The sequence below is a fragment of the Cynocephalus volans genome, chromosome 16, assembly GCF_027409185.1.
Source record: "Cynocephalus volans isolate mCynVol1 chromosome 16, mCynVol1.pri, whole genome shotgun sequence".
In the NCBI taxonomy this organism is placed as follows: domain Eukaryota; kingdom Metazoa; phylum Chordata; class Mammalia; order Dermoptera; family Cynocephalidae; genus Cynocephalus; species Cynocephalus volans.
In genome coordinates this window covers 45916009-45931161 of record NC_084475.1, presented here as the reverse complement: position 1 = coordinate 45931161, position 15153 = coordinate 45916009, and the positions used below count along the sequence as shown (strand labels likewise).

Genomic DNA, 15153 nt, shown 5'->3' with positions numbered 1-15153 from the left:
CTGGCACAGAATCATGATAGCAGCAGTTGATGTTTCGCTGCAAACACATTCTGCTCTGCATGGGGGTGTCTCCTTGCCTAACCTGGCTTTGAATGGCTAATGTTGGCTCCCAGGAAGGTGGAAAAAAAATCATGGCCTTTCTTGGGCAGAAGTGGAGAAGTTATATGGGCCATTTCTCAGCATGTGTGTTTTGTGGATAACAGGACAGCATTCCTCAAGGGCCACCCTGAAGGTCATCCAATATCCCATTTTTAAAGAATGAAATGTATGGCTTTGATACCGTGACTTGAAAGGGGACACAGGGCAGCTAGTTTGCCTACAACTTCACAATATAAGAATCTTGCCAAAAGTAATACTCTTTTTTAATCAACTGTAAGCCCTGTTCAAAGAGAGAGTTCACATGGGGGTCACAGGTACGGTGTTCTCACCTTTCTTCTTGGGAAGGGTATGATGCCTTCAAATACCCAAATAGGAGTGTTGAGTATCATGTTAGGGTGTATGTTTCAATTTCCACACCAAGAGTTATAAAGATAAATACACAAAGGCATTTCTCATCCATTATAAAATAATTAACGTTTACAACTCTGATTTTAATAGGAATTGAATTCACAGTCACTTAGCAACGTGAAATTCAATGGAGTTAATTTTGCTGCATATCTTCCAGAAGTCTGAATCACACAATAGGTTTCCAATTAAACTATTAATTGTGTCATTTAATACGCGGCATGTAGGGCAGAGGCCCAACACAGAGAAAGTAAAGTAGACATAGCATTAATGATACAATTCAATAAAATGACAATAATTTTATGACATGCTTATCAGTGTTTTTAAAAAATAACTAGGTATTATGATAGAAAGTCAGCAGATTTTTAAAAATCTTCCAACAGAATTTAGTGTGACATGTACATTGTATGCTGAAATAAGATGATTGCCTAACCATCTAAAATTTTCCAAAACTCTTAAAATAAAATCCAAAGGCCTTATCATGGCCTGCAAGACTCCACACAGTCCAGCTGCTAGTGACTTCCAGCCCTATTACATATCCTTCCCTTTGCTCACTGTTCGCTGAGCACACTGGCCTCCTGGCTGTTCTTTGAACACAGCAAACAGTTCTGCCTCAAGGTCTTTGCGTTTTCTCTCCTCTGTGCCAGGGACACTCTTCACCTGTATCTTCATATGGTTCATTCCCTCACATCAGTCAGGTTTCTGCTTAGATAGCACCTCCCCAGAAGGAATTTTTCTGATACCCTAACTTAAAATGCCTGCCCCCATCACTGTGCAATCTCTTACTCTGATTTATAGGATTTATTCCTACCTAACTTAATGTTTCATATGTAATTGTGTAATCAACTGTCTCTCCTGCCACCATGTAAACTCTGTTGCAACCAAAATTTTGTCTGATTTGTTCTAAAACAAGACCTTGACACAGAGTAGGAATATAATAAATATCTATTGAATGAATAAAGGTGAATTCTCTTAGAAAAAAGTAATTAGCTTTACATTTCTATAATGATATCAGAAAACTACTCATTGTGAACATTCTCATTCGTTATTTACATAATTTCAGTGTTATTATATTTTGGACCACAGTTTGAATATAGAAAACATATAAAAAAAAGAATTTATTCTATGTTTGTGATATTTATCCCCACAAAGACTTATTGATATTCTGCTAACCCTGGATTGTTTTTCCATATTATAATCAACAAGTGTTTTTTATTATGAAATTAATATGTACTCATGTTAGAAAATCTAGGAAATACGAAAACCATACAAAGAATAAACCTAAATCATCTGTCATTTTACTACAAAGAAATAACCACTGGTAAAATGTTTTCTTTTAGTGTTAAATAAAACTGGGGTTCAGTTGTTTACCATGGATTATTACTTATATTTTTTTCTTAACATTTTTCATTTAACATTACATCTTGAGCACTTCTTGTCATTAAATACCTTTAGAAACATAATTTTTATTATCCTCACCATATTTTGCTGTGTATATGTCTCATATTACTTAAACATTCCCGTATTCCCACATTCTTAAATATTCAGATAGTTTCTGGTGTTTTGATACAATTTTTTTTAAAAAATGGTAATGATTATCTTTGTATACAATTGTAGATATTTCTTCAGATAAATTTGGGTAAAACTGAATGTTTTAAAGCAACTAATACTATTTTAATGAAGTGTGCTGTCTCAATGCTAATAAAGTATGAGTTATTCCCATTTATTTGGGGGTACGATTTTTAAAAACCTATACAGTTTTGTATAGAGAGTTTTTATGTAAACGGGCTCCTATATTTTGATTCTTTAACATAACATTGTTTCATAGACATCTTTCCATGTTACTACCTTGTATGTATACCTCATTTTTTTAACTATTGCATAAAATTCCATAGATAAATGAACCATAATTTGTTTAATCAGCCTCTTACTAGTGGATATTTAGTTTTTTCCCCCTAGTTTCTTGCTATTACAAGTATTGCTGTAATTGAAAATATCTTTGCTCATTTTGTGAATTTCTAGAATTAGAATTGCTAGGTCACAGGTTTTGACATTTGAAGTTTTGACAAATATTGCCAAATTCTCCTCTACAGAAGTTTTGTGAATTTATACTCATAGAGGCAGTAAAGGAGAGTTCTTTTCCAAATCCTCTGTAACACTGGGTCTTTTACTCTCTTACAGTGCAGTAGGTAATATATGTTTTTTGTGTTGTTTTTGCTTTTTAATTTTTAAGAATTTTTAAAAATTTTCCCATAGTAAAAGCAATGTTTGATTTCAAGTAGCTATGTTCACATAAATTATTTGTACAAATGGGTGATACATCACCGATTTTTAGGAAAGGCATGGGTAGAATTAAAAACAGCATTTTGTCATATATCTTTGACACAAATGAAAGTATTCATCTATTTTTAATAATTCACTTGTAGAGTTCTAAACTTAAGGAATTAGTAAGGTATTTGACTCTAAGGAATCATTCACTAGGACTATTGTTTATGATGATGAATATATTATTAATTCTAACATATGTAGCAGTGTAGTAATGGGTAGTTTTCTTAAGATCCCACAAACATGATCTCATTTGAGCCGTAGGCTAACCTTTAAACCTTAAAAAAGATTATGTGACTACAATTAAGATCACATCATGGTAACCTGGTCTTAACTCCAAACCGATGCTTTTTTTTTTTTTTTTTTTTTAAGTAAATAGATCCACAAAAATGAGAAGTCCTCTGCTGTCATCGTATAGTAATCCCCATTCTTGCTGCCGTAAATAAATAAGAATGAGAAGGTCAACTTCTCCTATTCTGTATATTGTAATTACTATCACTTATATTTGAGTAGTGTTCTATTCATTCATAAGTTGATTTCACATCCATTAATCCATTTTTTACTTGAAATAACCATTTAAGTTAGATAAAACTAAAAGCATTGCTTTCATTTTCCCCCAAGAGTAAGAATAATCTCAGGGAAATGATTTGTTTGAGATTTATGAAAAGCCAGAATCAGAATCCAGGACTTCTGAGTTTCAGATGTGCAATAACAGTCTGTTACTTGCCAAGTTGAATGTATAAAATTTGATATATTAGTGACCTGTGTTTAAACAAGGTTGAAAACTGAAACAGAACAAAGCATTGTTCTGTTTTTCCATTTTTACCTGATGTTTTACAATTCTTTGCAAAACAAAAGTTAGGAATGCCAACCTGTGCATTCCTGATATTCTGTCTCTTCCTCCTGAGAACATAATGGTTGTTTTAGTGTTCATAGGCCAAAAATCTTTAGAAAAAAGCTATTAAACGAAAGTGATAAGACATACTTACACACATCACTCTGACTCTAAGTTAGAAATATTAAAGAGGTTTGAAGTGCATGAACAAGCTTAATGATTTGTTATGTCTTTGGTGAGGCCAAGATTTTATTTTTGACCCATTTTCATTTTGACTCATAGAGTTTGGTATTTTATTAATAATATTGTTCACATTTTGGCATTATATAAATGTTCACATTTTTCAAAGATATACATTTTAAATCAATTTTATTGTACTTATTTCTCATGGAAAATCATCTTAATTTAAATGAAAATTAGTAAGAAACTGGAATCACTTAATAATTTTGCCTTTCAACAAAACTTGCTGGAATCCCTGTACATATTCACCTACATTCTACATTGCCACATCTGGGAACATTGCTTAGTATATTTTGTATCCTTTACCTGGCACAAATACATAAATAAATATTTTCCCCAAAGGATACCCCAAAGTTCATTATCTTTGAGAAATGACAGAGTGCTAATCATCATCAATAAGATTTTCACTTTGAGGTGTTTTTATCTTATGGTGGTGATGAGGTATCAACCATTCAAAAATCTTTTTTGTTCAATTCTAATCCATTTGTGAGTTTAATAGAATTGACAGACTTGCCTATGATGGTAAAACGGTTTTTTCCATTGAAGACCTGTCTAGCTGTAATGAGGATCAAGTCTCAGTGGGATTACCTCTTCACCACCTTGTTTAAATGAGTTGAATTAACCTCTTTCAATAATGAAATTACTCCATGGTAGGTTTCATGCTATACCAACCATATAGGCTCCCAACTTAACTTATTTTAAGAGGAAAAATAGGTTGAGTTCTAATCCTTGTCATTAATATTGACTACAATCATATGTCTTTTCTCTTGCAACAGCTCAATGGTTATTCGGGACTTAACCTTACGCAGTGCTGCTAGCTTTGGCTCCTTCCACCTGATCCGTCTGCTCTATGATGAGTATATGTTCTACTTAGTAGAACATCGTGTTGCTCAGGCAACAGGAGAGACACCGATAGCAGTCATGGGCGAGGTAAGAGAGGCTGAAACAGTTATGACCCACTTGGTTTTAAAAAAGATCCTGAATTACACTTCAATCTAAATATATTAATTATTGATTAAAGCGGAGGTTCCTAACCAAATCAGCTTCAGACATAGGAGGAGCTGTGGAGTTACTGCAAGGGGAGCTTAAATCCCTCTGTTCATATATACATTCTTAATCAAAGGATTCTAAAAGTTTAGATTGTATCATGTGAAAGTTCATAGAGTATTTTAATATATTACATAGATTTCTATATAAAAGAAAAGTTTGAGAACCACTGGACTAAAAACAAAACAAAACAAAAAACCCTATTGAGTGGAAATAAGAAAGAATGATGCTTCTGATAAAGCTAAGGGCTAGGAATGCAAAGGAAAAAGTTAAATATGTATTTTGTAGACTCTTTTTCTCAGTCTCTAAGAACAAAGTGAATGATTCTGTTCAGAAGCATAATATTGATGATGATAAATAACATTTTTGGTCACTTACCTATGTATCAGGCACAGTTCTAAGTCCTTTACACATAATAAAGCATTTATCATTTGCTGCTATTCTTTGAGAGAGGTTCTGTTTTATCCTGTTATACAGATGAGCATCTAATGTTTATACAGGAAGCTGAAGCACAGAGAAATTAAATGTTTACATAGCTAGTAAATGGTGGAAACATTTTTCAAACATGTAGTCTGATTTTTCAAACCCATGCGTCTAACCGCTAACGATATGGAAAAAAAGAATTCTCTTCTCCAGAATTTCTAGATATAGTCAAAATGTCTTATTTTCAACAAGTTGAAAAAGCCAAAACTCTGAAGTTAATATAAACAAGAGTTGGTTAATACAATGAGAAATAGATGCATATGCTCAAATGATTCAGTACTGGTTCATTTTGCTGGATTCTACCAGGTTAATTACCCAAAGCAGTAAAGAAGACATTTTTGTTCTCAAGCTATATTTAAATTAAAAATGAGTGGAAATGAATATTATTAGATGCTTATTTAAATTAAAAACGAGTAAAAATAAATATTATTAGATGCTCGTCATAGCTTAATATATATAATAATAATGGTATAGATAAAAATTATATTAAAATACCTCAAAACCCTCCATGAGTATTCTGAAACAAATAAAACACATGTTGAACTTGTTCAGAATGTCAGTTGAAATATTCCTTTCCCTCTCCTTTAAAATCCCTTGCTGTATACCAATCTATATGTCTTTGTATGATGTCCTCCAATGGTGATTGTGCTTAAATGATGCCAAATGTATACGTGTAAGATTAAGCAAGAATCTGTATAGTTTTTAAATTATAGGCAGGATCTCATGTGACCAAAACAATCTGGACTTTTCTTAGGTTTGATTTCCCCTCATTGCCTCTTTCTTTAGGTGTTTTATAGATGCCTTGTTGCAAAATGCCCAGCTGGCATGTAGATTAAGAACTGTAAAATTTCTCAACTCAAGGTTCAAAATTTCTGAAATGGGCATGCTTTTTAGTATATTCAATACATTTGCCATCTACCTTATATGCTCCAGGGCTTCTTTAGTAGGATGAACAGGATAATGATAACAGGGATTCTCATTAACACCATGTAGCTAACCTTGATGTGCAGTCTCTGCTTCCCTTGCGTCTCTAGGGAACAGAGGCAATGGGCATGAGCCAGTCACATGCTGTGAAGAGTTAGCAACATCCTCATATGCTTGTACAGGCGGTACTGACTCACCTGAATTAAAATGGGCTACATAAGCAATAGTGCCAACTAATCATCCTAATAGGCATTTTTTTTTTCTATATGTAACTGATGTAAGTGAATATGGTAGATTGACACATGAGGCAAAGATATATACAAATGAGGCAAAGATATATATATTTAGATAAAATCTAAATAAAAAAAGATATAAAATATTTTCTATATGATCAAAAACCTAAGCATACTTCTTGATTTCCTTGCGTACCAGCCCCATACCCAGTTTATAGGAAAATCCTTTGAGCTGTCTGTGCTCATCCATTATTCAGCACAGAAGGCAGTCAGGTTAGTTTTATAGGTTTGATCTCTCTATACAGCATCGATTCCTCTATCAGAGACCTGTTGGCTATAGTCATATCTAAAATTTCTCGATTCTTTGGAGAAGGAGAAGGAAACTCAAGAAAGAAGGCTGTTTCCTCATGTCCCCCTCATGTTATCCTAAGCCTACCCTCTTATCCTCTTGGGTGACTTCCCTTTCCAAACATCAAATTCAGAAGTGCCTGTGTAGACAGTGAGAGCAATACCTCAGGCCAAAATCCATTGAAATTCATAAAATTCACCATTGCCCTCCATTGCAGCAGGTGGTTTTCAATCATCAGTAACAACAACCACCACAAAAATGATAACAATTGTTCCTATTTATTGAGAGCTTATTATGTGCTTAATGAAATTAAATTCTTGATCTGTTGAGTAAAGGCTCTTTCTCAGTAAACAGTACCATGATCCTTCCTGTTGGTCATTCTAGACACCTGAGCATCATCTTTTACATGTCCTTCTGTCTTGGCCCCTGTTTTCCAACCAATTACTAAGTCTTCTCTTTCCCAAATACCTCATAGTGCAGTCAGTATCATCTTATGAAAATGCAAAGTTGATTGTGTTATCCCCCACGTAAAACTCCCCAGTGGCTTTCTCCTTTGCTAGTTAAGGGACAAAAATTCTTCCCTTGGTACACAAGGTCTTGCATGATCTGTTCTTGTCCCTCTGATCAACCTCAACCTCCCACTGCTTATTCCTTCTTTTATAATAGTGTTGTAAATGATCTTTTCCGTGTTCTCACTCACCAAGCTTTTTCATCATTGGACTACCATGTAAATGGTTCTTTCTACCTGGAACCCTCTGCTCTGCTCACCTTCCCTTGCCCATTCTACTCCTACTTTATGTCTTAAATGTTAGGTCCTTAGGGAGGTCCAATTCCCCCAGGCTACCATAGAGAGTCCTTGTCTCTCTGATTTGTACTTTTATTTTTTGTTCTATAACCTACACAATACTTGCTCAGTTCTTTGTATGATGTGTATAATTGAAGATTTAATGCCTGGACATAATATAGGACTTTGAGTCAGAAGAACTGAAATTTACTTCTAGTTCTGTCATTTACAGTGGTATAATCTTGGGCAAATTGCATTGCCTTGTATTGAGCCCAAGACCTCTCATCTCCGAAATTAATTTATTCATTTATTTAACAAGCATTTCTTTCGTATATACTCTAGGCCAAACTCTGTAATGATTGGGATATAACAGTGAATAAAAAGAATTTTGATCCTCCCTTCAAAGAGCTTACCTTTTAGGGAGGATGAATATTTATTTATTAGTCACATAACTACTTGGCTACAAATTCTATTAAATGTTATAAAGGAAAAGTAAAGGGATATAGGAATGCTTAAAGCATGGGGCATTTAATCTAGCCTGGGAGGGCCAAGGAAGCCTTCCCCAAGGAAATGAAGTCTGAAGTGAGAACTAAAGGCCAAAAGTAGTGAAGTCTGAGTGAAGACAGAATCAAGAGGTAAGGGAGAAGACCACTGCAGCTACAGGGAAACGTGCTCCTGTATGAGACGGGAGGGGGTGTTGCCAAGGGGAGTGTTCATGGGAAATCTAAAGTTCAAGCACCAGGGAGATCATTCATATATTAAATACCATTTATAAATAAACACCATCAAATTCAACAGACAAGAGGAAGAATTGGATTAGGATAGAAAGCCAAAGATTTCAGGTGAAGCCAACACCCACACAGAAATAGTGTGCCTAAATGCTTCATATATATTAACTTAATAACTTGCAACCACCCTGTGAGTGGATACTCACAAACCTTTTTTACAGATGATGAAATAAGACACAGAGCAATCAAGTAACTTGCCCAAGGTCACATAGCTACTAAATTGTGAAATCAGGTTCTGAAACCTGAGTTTCAGTCTGGCACCAAAGTCCTTGTTTTTAATCTACCATGCTTATTACATGCTACGGAATGGGGCAGGATTGGAGCAAGAACAGTTCAGATATCAGTGAAGGCAAACATGTGAAATAGTCACAGACTGTTTTGGCTTAATGGGTGCTTCCTTTGGGAGAGGTGTCAGAGAGCTAAGTTGTTTCAAAAGCAAGAAAAAAGGCTTTCCTTTTAAAGTAACTTGTGAACAATTAGTGTATCTTTTCATTAATGTGAATACAAGAAATGAGTTTTAAAATTAACAGTACTTACATTATTTGAGCAGGCAAGACAGATCTACACAACTTTTACATATAAAGAGAGTACATAAAATATTGTTTTTCCCTTCAGTGTAACACTGTCATTTTATTTTTGGAAATGAAGACTATCATATAATGCCCCCACCCTCCCTACTACTGGAAATAGCATCACGGTCCCAGTAAGTTTTCTTCTAAACGTTAGTCTGCTACTACATTATCACAGACTAATAAGTTATTTAAAGCATGTGCAATTCCAGCGTTTCTTTCTTTCTTTTTTTCCTAGATGTTAAAAAAGGAACAATTTACTGCAAGAATTTATGTAATTTTTAATATTTTTATTTAAATATTATTAATGTGTCCATAGGGATTCTGGCAGTGGTGAAATTTTAAGAGTAGGAATAAAACAAACAAGTTGCATGTGTTTGCACACCTGTTACATCAAAAATTTTAAAAATCAGGAAGCTTTCTATGCAACTCAGACAAGAAAAATTGAGAAGAGAAATAGGCTTTTGTTTGAATTTTATGGCTATTTAAAATCTTTCTGTTTGGAAGTTTATGATATATATGCTTTATCTCTTTAAAAAATACATAGCCCATTAATATATCCACTGAATCTATAAAATTTTGATTGCTTCATAAAATGATTTTCTGTGACATTTTTATAATCCATTAAATATATTTCAATTATTTGTATCATAATTTAATTACACCTTTTAAGTGTTATATCTAAGTCACCTCTGTAGCCAACTTTTTAATTTGAATTGATGTAATTGTACATACTTATGGGTTACAATCTGATGTTTTGATACATATATGTTGTGTAATAATCAGGTCAGGGTAGTTGATGTATCAGTAATCTCATGTATTTATCATTTCTTTGTGGCGAAAACATTCAAAAGCCTCTACTGTAGCTATTATGTAATATACAAAACTTAACTGTTCACCATAGTCACCCTACTGTGCAATAAAATACCAGAACTTATTCCTCCTATCTAATTGTAATTTTGTACCCATTGGCCAGCCTCTCTCTGTCAGAACCCTCCTATGTCGCTGATCACAACCCCATCCCCCACACACCCCGGCCAAGTCTCTGGTAACCACTGTTCTACTCTCTTACAGCCAACTTCTTGCAATAAAAAATGGAAACCAAAAGATACTTTAATAGTTTGATTATGATTGTCAATATAGAAAAGATAACATTTCAGTAATATTTTTAGGGAAAAGGAAAAAAAAAAAGAACCCATAAGGATTTACCATCAAAAGAAAAAGGTCTTGGATTCATCAAAATTGATGTAGTTAAAGTAGAAGCAAAAAAATCTTCAAAATCTAAAAACTAGAGAAGAGCAATACTAATTCAACAGGCATGCTTTTGGGATAAAATTTCAGTGAAAGTGTTCCATTTGGTACGTTTGTGATAAATAAGCATGGATACTTAAAGTAAAATCAAACCAAAGAAAAACAAATTTCAGTGAGCATTATTCTAGTGCAGCTAGGGAATACACTGAAAATGTGCCTGTGGAACAACAGACTTGTTATAATAGGATATTTTAAAAGAAATTAATAGTATTACAAGTTGAAGTACTTTAAGGAAATAAATTATCTTGGAACAGTAGTAGCTTTAAAAATGTAAGGAATACTTGTCAAAAGTTATAGTGTTGATCATTTATAATAAAGCCTACTATTATTTATTAATATTTTTCTAATTGAGGATAGGCCTTGTGAAGATCGTTGTGCTAGGTGTTTTACGTTCTTATCTAATGTTCACAAAAACTTTGCAAAAGATGTGTTAGTGTCCCCATTTCACCAGTAAGTAAAACAGAGGTTGAAAATTGCCCCAAATCAAAACTAGCAAGCATAGAATAACCAAATGGGCTTTAACCCACATTTTAACTTTTTTACCACATAAATATTTATAGACAGTTTGAGAATATGGACTATGTTTTCTGCACTGTACAATGCTCCCAAACACATACACACACAGACTCATTCTGTCTCTCACAATCATTAACAAACCAGGGGCCTAGCATGTACGCTTTTATTATTTTGTTCCAGGGCTTCTTTTCTCTGCCTTATAGGGTGCCTCTTGATTGCCCTACACCCTTCCGCCTTCTACTTTTTGTTAGCTGATGTTCAGAATATGCAAACTAAATGGAATATTAGTCTAAGCAAATCTGCCAGAAAACAACAACAAATTACACCCTTCAGCTCCTTTGTACCCACCCACAGACCAGACCTGAATCAAAATTATTTTTTAGAATTTGTAGTTTGGTTTGGTTTTAGCTGTAAATCTGCTCGTCTGCACTAGCACAATTTCCAACAACTTGAAAATAAATGATAAAAGTGATGCCCTGGAGGAGAGATATCGGAGGCGCTTCTCTATACCTTCATCCTCCAAGTTCCTTGGAATTGGTTCTGCAGAAGCTGTCCCAATTTTTCTTCTTTTTTTTTTGGCTTGTCATTCTGTTCATTTCTCTTCTTATATTTGATAAACGAACCTATTGACTTGGCAGCCCAGGGCTATAACCCTTTCCCTCTGGGATCCCTGCGCATTAGCTTCCTGTGCTTGGTTTCCTTTTGTGCAGGCTCTGGGCTATACCCTCTCCTTTCATCCTTTTCATGGAATGGAGATAATTTTGCTTATTACTGTTGTCTAAATACAATCCCACAATAGATGCTCAAAAAAATACCCATTCAATGAAGGAACAATGGAAGGATGGACTACCAATTCACAGGACTTCTCCCTGGATTTCCCGATTGATATACTGGCTTTCTTTACCCAGGAAAATAAAGCTCCTAGACCAAGACGTGCACCTTCTCCTTAGAATGTGCCTGTCAATATTTCAGAGTACCTCTGCACAAAATTGGGTTTTTATAAGTGCTTTTCCTAAAGCGTTATGAAGTGGGAAAAGAAACAAAAATAGAAATTCAAGATTTCTTAAAACATTTCAAGGACCAAAGTAACCTCAGCACACAGTCCTCTTCAGCAAATCTCACCACTAGGTTGTTTAGATGAGCTTCTCTGATAGCACTGCTATTTGGGCAGCTGCAACCAGAGAGCAAGCTAGGTGTAAAAGATTCCCTGCCATAGATTAAGCATGACAGCGCCACCTACTGGCCTTTTTCCCCACACTTGTTTATCTTGTGCCTAGCCGGAGTGGCTCTGGCTTAGAGATTGTCCGTGTGGTAGTTTTGCTCTCAGCCACCGGTTAAGATAATGGTTGCTGGCCTAGCCTATAAAAGACACCGCCCTTGTTTGAGATGGGCAAGTTCCTAAATTCAGAGGAAATGCTTTCTGCTTTTCTGTATACCATCGTTGTACTTAAATACATTGCTATAAAATGTCATAAAAATGGAAGATTCTCTGTAAGGATATGGGCCTGTGTGATGATAGTACAAACACTTCAAACCTGATAAACATTTGTTGTAAAGGTTTTCTTAGTACCAAAGACAACATGTTTCCACACTCCCACCCCCACTATCTCTCCAGTTAATGATTCCCAAAAAAGAGAGGTGGTATAATCAAAATTAAGACATACTCCTCTGATATCATAAATTAATGCCATGCTTTTCTAGTGGAGAATGCAGGTGGCCTCAAGAGGAGCCAGTTATAAATTGGGAGCAAGTTTCTTTCTCTTTCACCCATAGTTTTATTTGCATAAAGGATATGCTGCCAGGCCCAACCCTAACATTTACAGGGCCCAAGGTACCATATGTCTAAATATTTTTAAAGTAATGAATCAGATTATAAATAAAATCTGTTCTATCCACCTACCTTGACAAATGTATCTTGATGATAACTTGAATGGCTGTGTTGGAATTTGAAATTGTCAGACTCCTCTGAGTTCCATGCCAGAAAATGGTGACATAGACATAGCCAGCCCCAGTCCCTGGCCCATAGACCACCTCTCTTCTCTTATGCACACCCCCCCACATCATATACTATGAATAGCTTTATGCTGATACTTACGGACACCCCAGGCCAATGTTCAAGTTTTGTCTACCCTTTGTAAACAGCTGCCCCTCATTGGTTGTCCCTTCTTTCTTCTGAAGAGTGGACTTGGAGAAGAGACTTGCACAGGCCTGGAAGGGCACTCAGGGCCTTTGGGCAAGGAATTCTGCTGTATCAGATAACAACCGTATGGTCTGGGGGGTGGGAAGGAAACACAGGAATGCATGTCCACTTAGCCGTGTGGACTCCTTATGCTGTAGGAAGGTGAACAGCCATAGGAAAGGCAAAGCAGGATTCTCTGTAGAATAGGGCTCAGGACAGACACCCCTCTTGCTTTGTCCTAATGGTGGTGTTCAGTGCTCCTGCTTTTGAGACTATTTTTCTCGTTCCAAAGCAATTAAGGCCTGTATTCTTGCTTGAACACTTCACTACCTCCATACTCACTCATGGGTGCTTCTTAGAGATTCTGAAACAATATAAAGGTACATACATTGCCATGTTCCCAGGGCACAAAAAGGCCTGAACAGTTAGAGTCATGATATAAGTATGTTGCTCTGTGTACAGACTGGCCAACAACACACATTGCCAGCATAGCTGGCTAGCCCAAAAGAACAAGACCAACAGCGATTGTAGAGCAGAATTTGCCTTAGTGCAGAGCAAACTGCGAGAAATGTTGGCCTTCTTAGCAGGCTTCAATAAAAACTATTTCAAAATGCATAGAAAGGTATACCTACAGAAAAAGAGTAACCAAGGAACACAGGATTTTACTAAATGGGATATTACTATTCCTTGCAATTACTATAAAATTAGAAATTACTTTCAAGTCAGCAACTGTTTTTCTTCAGTTGTGAAATTCTGTACCAATTCTAAATGTAAAATGCTTTGATTAATTTAGTTCTCATTTGAGAGACATTTCAAGAAAATATTAATGTTCTGGACCTCCTTACAATTGAAATTTCAAGACATTTCTCTCCAACATCAAAAACATCCAAAATATTTGTCATTACCTAACCCTTTTTTTGATCAGTTCTGTTAACTAAGGTTAATATAACTGAAATCATAGGATATTTCTGAGCTATATATAATTTGTAAAATTCAGAATGTTACAAAGTTCAAGCTAAATATAAAGTGTTGAAAAAATTAGCATTGGGTCAGAAAGTTCCAAATCTACAAGTGACCAGTCATTCTGATTCTCTGAGGAAAGCTTTAAAGGCCCTTATTCTATTCCTTCATTAACTTCTCAGAAGAGCAGAGAAAGAATCAGATGGTTAAGCCAAGATTTGCATGTTGGTGTTCACTTGAGCTATTTCCAGTCGTGTGATCACCCCTATCCTGCCAAACACACAACACATTCATATGCATGCACACACACACACTTTATCCATGCTCAGACCAGCCCCTCTCATGATATTTGCTTAAGTCAGAAATGGTTTGGTCAGTACACAAACTGACTTTCATCTCTAGCCCTAGATTGAGTTTATAGTATTAACAACCTTCAGTCAAAGCCTAAGGTACACTTCCATTCTCAGGCTGTGCTTCCTGGAGCCCCACTCAGTTAGAGGCATTTCATTTTGAAATCACTATCTTATGACCTGATTATTGAATGGAATTCTAGGGTTTTATCAACAATATTTGAAAACTGAGTTTTGAAGACAATACAACTCCGTAGAAGAACTGTTCTAGGTCCTTCTGCAAACATGAGCACATTTAATCCTTGTGTTTACCCTGTCTGTTTCATAGACTCAAAGAGTTCAGCTTGTCTGGAATCTCATAACTGATAGCGGTAGAGCTGTGACTCAAACCCATGTCAGTCTGACTGCACATGCTGTGTTATTCCTCCTATGTTGTGCTCCACACCTGACTTTAAATTTCCTGTTTTTTATTTAATACCTTTGCAACCTGAGAATGTTATATATATCCTTGCTTGAGTCTTAGTTTTCTCATCAACAAAATAAGCGTAAGAACAGTTTCTTCATAGGGCTGTTCTGAGCATTACATTGGGTAGGTAGGTTAGGTGGATAGTCAGGCAGGCAGACAAGCACATACTAGGTGCCTTGTCTTTGTTAGTTTCATGTCCTAACCCTTTTCCATAAATACAAGGGTACTTTCAAAAATTTCATGGAAAAAATGTAATTAAAAAATAATACGAATCTTTCCATGAACATTTT

The 15153-nt window shown here is 35.4% G+C and overlaps 1 protein-coding gene across 5 annotated transcripts in view; it reads left to right on the top strand.

The window, feature by feature from the left end:
* Positions 1 to 15153, top strand: part of RFX3 (regulatory factor X3) — a 281067-nt gene that overhangs the window by 252489 nt on the left and 13425 nt on the right. For all 5 annotated transcript variants that reach the window (XM_063080722.1, XM_063080724.1, XM_063080725.1 and 2 more), the window contains one exon: positions 4681 to 4834. In XM_063080722.1, the coding sequence (XP_062936792.1) occupies positions 4681 to 4834 (154 nt within the window). The remainder of the gene's footprint in view (positions 1 to 4680; positions 4835 to 15153) is intronic.